The 8734-nt window shown below is 40.3% G+C and overlaps 1 protein-coding gene across 2 annotated transcripts in view; it reads left to right on the forward strand.

Moving 5' to 3' along the window:
* Positions 1-8734, forward strand: part of lzts1 (leucine zipper, putative tumor suppressor 1) — an 11831-nt gene extending 3097 nt beyond the window's left edge. Inside the window, exons 2-7 of one of the 2 annotated variants that reach the window (XM_026945917.3) lie at positions 1436-1530; positions 1972-2268; positions 3164-3601; positions 5255-5443; positions 5939-6133; positions 6878-8734. In XM_026945917.3, coding sequence (XP_026801718.3) covers positions 1978-2268; positions 3164-3601; positions 5255-5443; positions 5939-6133; positions 6878-7399 — 1635 coding nt within the window. In that variant the 5' untranslated portion in view covers positions 1436-1530; positions 1972-1977 and the 3' untranslated portion in view covers positions 7400-8734. Of the gene's footprint in view, positions 1-1435; positions 2269-3163; positions 3602-5254; positions 5444-5938; positions 6134-6877 lie in introns of both variants that reach the window. The other variant, XM_026945916.3, reaches the window with a different exon arrangement.

The following is an 8734-nucleotide window of genomic DNA, read 5'->3' on the forward strand; positions in this document are numbered from 1 at the left end:
AGAGTGTAAATGTTCAGACAGATTTCAGTCTCAGGATTTGTTCCATCTCACAGATAAATAATTAATTATTTTTATACCTGATTAAATGTTTTCAGTGGTGCAGTCAGGTTTTAATATTCAATAAATATTTAATATTTAAATGTTACTAAAATATTTAATCATGTATTCGTTTGGTTACCATGGTGACAGGTGTGTAAAGGTGTAAATGAACGTGCTGTTTGCTGATGGCGTGATTTGAAGTGTAATAAGCAGTTCTCGGTGTGTGTGTGTGTGTGTGTGTGTGTGTGTGTGTGTGTGTGAGGAAGCATGCTGTAACTGTCGTTAACGATCTCACGCTTATCTCTCACCGCCGGCACAAAGCCAACCTGCTCCAACCACTTCCTGTTTTTATTTAAGGAAACAAAAAAGCCGTTACAGAAAGCAAACAGTGACTTTGAGGCTGAACATCTGCACAGGAGGAAAACATTAACATGGGCAAAAGCGAAATTAAAGACCGAGATAAAAATATATAAATATATATCGTATGTTTCATTGATACTGGAAAACATTTCTGTAACACGCAAAATATTTACATTTGTGTTGTTAAAAACAGTGAAGTTACACTTACGTTTAATATACGTGAAAATAAATATAAAAACAACACGACACTTAACACGATAAAGGGACGAAGAAAATGTGTTTCATTGTTAATAGTCTTAATAAAATAGTAGTAAAATACATTTAGTATAAAATTATATTAATTAATTGAAATAATTAATTATATGTAATTGAATATGAAATGTAATTTAATACATTAAATTAATTAATCAAATATACTAATTAATTAATTTATGCTTTTAAATAATTAATTGAATGTAACTGTATAATTTATCAATGATTAATTAATACATTAAAATAATTAGCTACTTAATCACTTAATTAATTACAAATAATTACATGTATTAAATGACATTTAGTATACAATTAAACTTATTCAGTAATTAATTAATTAATGCACACACATTACTTAATTATTAAAGTGCATTACTTAATTAAATTAATACAATAAATAAAGAAAGAAATTAATTAAATGTATTAAATTACATTTAGAGTTAAATTAGTATTAATACAGTAAAATACATTTTAGTACATTTTATGTACAGAATTTTAACATCTAATCGATTGCTTCCAATCAGATTTTTTAAAATAAGTTTAAAAAAAAAAAGTTAGAGATTTTATGAAAAATACTTACGAAAGCCCTGATCACCACGCTCAGAAAAAAATCAACACACAGCAGAAAAAATCAAATAAAATCTCCAGGAATTCAGTCACACTGAGCTGGAAACCCTGAGTGTGTTCTTTACATACAGTTTTAACAAGAACTGCTCATTTTTGAACTTTTCTTTTACTTTTTTATAAATTGTGCCTAAAATATTCCTAACTGCTTGTTTTTCAGGTTTTTCCTCAGAACTGATGAGGACATGAACGTGTCCAGATCCATCGAATCTGTCGAACTGTCCTGTGAGCTCCTGCTGTTTCCATAGAAACGCTGTAAGAGTTTTCATCACATAGCTAACACGCTAGGCTAGTTAGGAGAAGTGGAAATTTGGGGAAATAGCAGCTCGATAGACCGATAAATAAAAAGCTATAGATGATTTACTGATGTTTTATTTAATTATTTAAACACTTATTAGCTAAGACACTGAGCTAGCATGCTAAGTAAGCGTGTTTATTACTGAACTAGCAGCCAAACGGAATAAGTAAACGTAGCAAACACAACGTGGCAAAAATATCAAATATAATCTGAATATTACTGCAAACATACAGTGTGACCTTCATGTTAGCATTAGCATACAAGCATTAAGGAAGAAATTAGCAGTAAATAAGTAGAAGATGGAGTCCATATAAATAGTTTAAAAGTAAAAGTAGACGCTCGGTGTCTCTCAGACTGTAATGTGATTGTGATGTACGATGTATTGCACGCGTGTGCAGGGCATCATGGGTAGCGTCAGCAGTCTAATACCCGGCACTAAAAACTGCAGAGGTTCGGATCACAAGCTGAAAAAAGGATTTCAGTGTAAAAGAGGCGGCCTGCTGAAACACGGCTTCTCTCACGATCACAACGCCAAAAACAACAACAACTCCAAACTCGACCACGGCTCTGCCGGAACCGGCAACAGCGACGACTTCTTCTACATCAAAGTGAGCCACAAACCGAGAGGAGACGAAACGCCAGACGACGCGGGCTCGAGGAAAACGCCGACGGAACTGAGCGCGAGATTAGAGCAGGTGCGTGAGTTTGACAGTATATCTGCATAATTTTAGAGTTTGTTACGAGTTAAATGTTTTGCTGACTCATCCTGTACTAGTCTTGTGTTCGTGCAATTAAATGCTAGGATGTACACGTATATGTCCCGCCTCCAGGGGGCGTGTCTTGCTCTACAGTAGCAGCTCATTAGCAGTAAACGTGGATCATTCGTTGGTGTGCATCACCCTCACACTCTTCCCTTTTCTACCCATAAGCTACGGTCAGGTTTGTTTAGATTGGACACATCAGATCTCCAACACTATTGGCTGTTGTGTAAATCAGTCACAACACTCCAACTTCCTGTTTCTAAAGTAAACATCTCACGACATTTCATGGAGACTCCACAGTTTTCCTTCTAAACTTTCTGTCTTTGTTTCCTGCTGTTATGTCCTGTGCACTAGTCATCTTTTTTAGAACTTTTATTTAAAGATGTGCTAATCTAATCTTCATCTCCATCATCGTGTTCCAGTAATGTTTATAACACACCCTCGCGCACTTCCTGTCTCCGTTTCCTCTCAGTTAAATTCCCGTCATCGTCTTACACACCAAACTCACACATTTAACCATTTATACCTCAAACGCACGCTGTATTCTCGCGGCTCTTTCCTTCGCTGTCTGCGGTCCGAAGTAAATGTTGAACATCTTCACCCGTTCTCCTGGGGGGGGAGGGGCAGCTGTTTGAATTTTTCTTGCTAGCTGGATCACTAGCTAATACAAACGCTAAATATTTATACCATTTCTATGATCAACTTGGTTACTCCATCAACTGATTGGATATGAATAATTGATTCCTCATATGAGGGAAAATTAAATTAAAAACACTAAACATCATGACTGCACTAAGTGTTACTCATTTTCCCTCTTTTTTCCCACCAGAGTGCAGAAAATTCCTTCACGCCGCAGTTCCCTCGGAGCAGCAGCTCTTCCGTGGAAACCCACAACAGTTTGAGCACCATTCTGGGAACTAACCTCAGCCATATCGATCGTCCCAAAAACCAGACCCCAGAACCGAAACATGACATGAGCTCGGGATCTCCGTGTGATTCCGGGATTTCCGGCTCGAGCTGGACCAACGACGGCGCTAACAGCAGGACTAAATGGACTGGTGGAGTTAATGGAGATGGCGGGACGTCAAACTCCAGCACGAGATCCACGAGCGTGCTGAGCGACTGTATATCCGGTCCCGCTAGCGTAAAGACAGATACAGCGGCTAAAAATGCGGAAACGAACCGAACGAGCCCTTTTACAGATCGGAATTTTCCAAGTTCCATGGAGTCTGAAGTGTCCGAGGAAAGACAGCTCTACAGCTCTGAGGTAAAGGTCCCTGATTTTTGATTCTGATTTACATTCACTCAGAAGAGGACAGGGTTCAACAGGTTTCTCGAGGTTTTTCCTCACCACTGTTCACTCTAAACCTACATCTATTTATTTCTGCAAAGCCGCTTTGTGATGATGTTTAGGTCCAGCGCGTGATGTCCAACGTCTCCAACTCTCAACTTCATCTTTGGGTTTAGTTTCGATTAAATATTGTTCAAACACGGAGGCAGAAATGATAACTTTCACCTCATGGGGTTTTTCTTACAGAAGTAAATAATGATGTGTATAACTGTTTACAGTTTGGCTGCTAACATTGTTTACTGTAACCATGGTAACTGCACACTTGGCCTGAATACTCACTTGAGTCCACACCCGGGTTCGTTTGGGGCGGGGCTCATAATCGCAGATTTGCTTTCACACTGAACCGTGGACCGATTGCACAATTCCTTCCTTCCAACACACTGAGCTAATTACAGAGCTCCAGTCCTGTTAGTTTTATACATCAGTCTCCGCCTCCACTGCCGACTGTAACAACCCTTTCCCCACATCACCAACCGTGAAACAGGAAGCAACGTGACAAGATGAACCAATCACGTTACTCAGTGTGCACTTACTCGATGTGGACAGTATCAGGGATCGGACAAAGCGAGAGATCGCGTCTCTGGACTCAATAACCAGCTCTCACACTTCACCAAACATATCGATGTGTGAAAATGACCTAAAAACCTGGACAGGCCACGCCCACAATATACAACATCAGATATTTGTCCAATCCAAGCTGAGAGTTGAGTGTCTCAGGTTCGAAATCACAGTCACTAGCTCAGGATCGTAAGCGCTAGGTGTCCACTGTGTCCGTAATCAGTACACAAACATTTCCACAACATTGTTCGCTACAGCCAAACAGCCCTTTTGATAAAATACCTCGCTACACTACAAGCTATGAAAAAATACAACACTGAATCTATTTTGTAAGCCTGAGGAAAATCAGGGTACATGCTTTGTACAGAGTTGGCCATAACAAACAGATTTAGTTCTGTTATTTGGAAACCATTCTTACTAAAAAGCAGTTAACATAACTGTAAAACCACAATCATCAAAAAACCCAACACTACTCACACTTGGTTCAGTTTGTTTCTGGAACTAGCTAGCTAGTTTTGTTGTGATACACCACTACATGGTGAAAAAAAAAACCTACTGAAAAAGCTACATTATTTTAACGTATATTAACGTAGCTCAGCTCCAGTAATGTTACTAAAAAAAATTGTAGCAAAGCTAGTAGCATCGCCACTTGTAGCTAGTTACTAATTAGGCAACATTTGAGCAGCATTAGCATCTTCCCGAGATAAAAACTGTCCCATTTGAAGGAGCTCTTTAGGGACTGAACGATCTGATCCAGTAATAAGGGCTAGGTTAGTATCAGTAGCTCCCCCTTGTGGAGAATCTTCAGCTTGTTAAAAATTGAGCAACAAATACGTTTCTTCATTTCTAAAAAATCGATGCCGTGGTCCATTCTGAAGTGAAAGATGTAAAGTGATTGGTCCTATGTTTAGCCCCACCCCTCAAACCACCAAACCCCACCCCCATTTTTAGAGTCATAGCACTTCTCAGTGGAGCCTAACTCCTAACGAGTGTATGTATGCTCTTCTGCAGGTATCCCAGCATGCTTTGCGGGCTCAGCAGCTCCTCCAGCTGCAGGTTCTTCAGCTCCAGCAGGATAAAGATCAGCTCCAGGAGGAAGTGGATCAGCTGATCAAGGACAGAGACGCAACCGAGAGTCAACTCATCTACAAACACCAGCACACACCGTTAACACCCACCCTGGAGGAGACGCAGTGGGAGGTATAGAGTCATAATAATAATAATAATAATAATAATAATAATAATAATAATAATAACACCCTTCACAACAGCATGTCCAGTGGCCAGTAGTTGCCAGATTGTGTAGAATTGTGTAGAAAGAGACCACAGGTGAACAAACTTCATGTTCCATGATGCTCGCTCACTTTTAACCCTGCCGAATGCTGATTGGACAATGGCTGCCATGGTTTTCAAGTAACAAATTCGTCATTACAAGTCCAATTACAAGTCCACACCCCCAGCGTTCTCACATGTCCTCAGAATCTTGTCCTGAACATGGCTTTCAGGTTTCATGTGAATCCATCGAACTAATCACCAGTTAAAGCTGTTTGAGTAAACTAAGCTCCGCCCCAGTAGGACTGATGTGGCGGCCATATTGTTTCCGCACGCATATCGACATGTTTTTGATGATAAGCCTTAGACAGAATTATAAATGAGAGCTCCTAATGGACTGTAATGGAGTATTTTGCTGTTTAGGTGTGTCAGAAAGTGGGCGAGATCTCTCTGTTGAAGCAGCAGCTGAAGGACTCGCAGGCTGACGTGACCAGTAAGCTGAGCGAGATCGTCTCTCTGAGAGCCGCACTGAGAGAAACCAGGAGTAAGATGGAGGAGCTGGAGGAGAAACACCGGGAGTGTGAGGAGACGCTGCGCTTACGGAGCACTGAGATGGAGGTGTGTGTTTTACACAACGTTTAACACTTCTGTAGTGATATAATCAAATATTCGACTGGTTCTGACCTCTATCGGTTTCCATAGCGTCTACCTTTCTGACCTTATTGTTTCCCACATTCCTTAAACGGTCATAGCTAAAATGACCTCTCGTGTTCTTCAGCAAGAAAGGTATAAGATTGCTAGATAAATTGTGTTTGCAAGGAAAACACTGATGAGCCTCTCCGCCCCCTGTCGCTCCCCATAATTTGTGTTTCCCACTCCTTATTTGGTCATGGCTTCCTGTTGCAGAGAACGAAAATTCCTCACTGCTCCTTTCACCATCAATTTTCTTACCTTCTTGTAGAAGGAAACAAAAAGAGATTGTAAAGAGGTCGTATGTTTTACATGGTACTAATACAGGAAGCTATTACCAAATAAGGAAACAAAAAGGGTAAAAAAAAACGATTATGGTCATAACCAGAGACGGAGAAGCTGATACGATGGAGTGTTTAGCCAAGTTACTCATAAACATGGTGCAGCAGTAGCATTGCTAGCGAGGCTGTTAGCTAGCTGTTAGCGAGACTACACTGTTTGCAAGCAATTGTAATTTTATAATTAGCAGAATGGATGCAGTTTCAATCTATTTAAGCAAATTTTGATAGCCACTAGGACTTATTTCAGTCAGATAAGAATATTATTATTATTTCCCGTCTCTTTGACTATTTCTAACTTTTCTTCAGCTAATGTGTCTTTGATTTCCTGAAGGTCTGTGAGAACGAGCTGCAGAGGAAGAAGAACGAGGCCGAGCTGCTCCGAGAGAAAGCAGGAAAGCTGGAGACGGACGTCAAAATGCTGAAGCAAGACCTTCTGGTGGCCAAAGAGGAACATGTAGAGCTCCTGAGCCTGAAGGTCCAGCTGCAGGAGCAACAACATCTACTGCAGATCTGCCAATCCAAGATGGCCGACCAGGAAACTTCAGGACAAGTCGACGTCCTTCAGAAGGAGGTGGAGACACTGCGTGAGCAGCTGGAGGACGAGAAACAGAAGAAGGAGAAGATCCTGGGCAGCTTCCATCGCGAGAAGCAGACATGGAACAAAGAGAAGGACAAAGTGATACGCTACCAGAAGCAGCTGCAGTTTAACTATGTGCAGATGCACAGAAAGAACCAGGAGCTGGAGAAAAAACTGAAGGAACGAAACAGCAAAGTGGATAACAGGACAGAAAAGGACACGGACGTCCACAAGACAGAAGCGCACTACGATGAAATGATGGCCACTGAGATATGAAGCAGTGCGCTGTTCCAATCCGCACTTGGTCGAGTCCCATCGGCCATCTTAAGGGCTGTTCAGTTACTGACATCAGTGTACACTCTTAAAAAAAAAAAAGGTTCCTCAAGAGTTCTTCAGATGGTTCTTGTTTTTTTAACCTTAGCTAAAGAACCCTCTTTGAATTGGAAGCCATTGTTTGTAGAGTTATATTCAGAGCCTTCCCTCAGACAGACAAACCAAAGAACCCTTTGCTAGATAAAGTGAACACTTCCCAGAATGCACTGCTACATTCCTGATGTCAAAATGGCAGACGAGGCATAAACAGCGTCAGGTTTAAATGTTTCAAATCTGTATCGTTCAAATTATTGTGTCCCTCATGGATATTAGCCAACCTTACTCTGCTAGCTATTTAGCACTTCAGCTTAGCAAAGGAGCTGCGATTTAGTCAGAAATTCCATCAAAGTCACTTCCGCCAAGTTGTACGTCTATTCCTAGCTCCGCTCCCGCCTACTTGCGCTAGAATGTGACGATTGCAACATGGACCTAACATGTAGCGCCCTCTAGTGACATCGTCAGTGTCATTGAAGATTAAAAGTTAGTCTAAATTTTATGAATTTTTTTCTGATTGGAATTTATTTACGAGTGAAGCTGGTCGCTGCAGCAGTTTTTTTTTTTATTGTTTTATTAGCTAAATAAACTCTCACTGCAGTCAGTGCTGAAAACACAACAGGCAAGTGCTGTGATTATTACATCACAACATATAACAGCCAATCAGGTTCCAGTATGCAAATACAGACCATGTAGCAGCGACAGTGGAGGGTCGAGGGACGTTTCCAGTTTCCGTAAAAGTGTAGTAGCTTCCGTGGAAACTCCAGATCAAACAGAATATTATTCAATATATATATAAAAGATGAGTTTTGTGCTCAGTCTCTGACTTTCTGACTTTAAAATGAGGTACTGAGAGGAAATAAAAATCTACCAAAGCAAATCACACTTTAAACAAACTTAAATAAGCTTTATTTCAACCAAGACCCTGAACATTTACGATTTCCTCCAAAAATAATGAATCTTTTCTCTGTATTTAAAGCATATGAGCTTTATTTCAGCCAAACATCTACACAAACACTAAAACTCTAAACTCGCTAAACTCGCTAAAGCCACTGACTCGTCGAGGGCACGCTCACTACACACACGCACACACACACACACACACACTGAATGATGTACAGAATGTATTGTATATTGCTTATTTATTCTGATAATATAATAAATGGTACTGTTTTTCTAATAACCAGAGTCTTTTGTAGAGAATAAATCAACGCACTCAACCCCGAGCTGTATCTGACTGGACAT

Source organism: Pangasianodon hypophthalmus, chromosome 8 (assembly GCF_027358585.1).
Source record: "Pangasianodon hypophthalmus isolate fPanHyp1 chromosome 8, fPanHyp1.pri, whole genome shotgun sequence".
NCBI lineage: Eukaryota > Metazoa > Chordata > Actinopteri > Siluriformes > Pangasiidae > Pangasianodon > Pangasianodon hypophthalmus.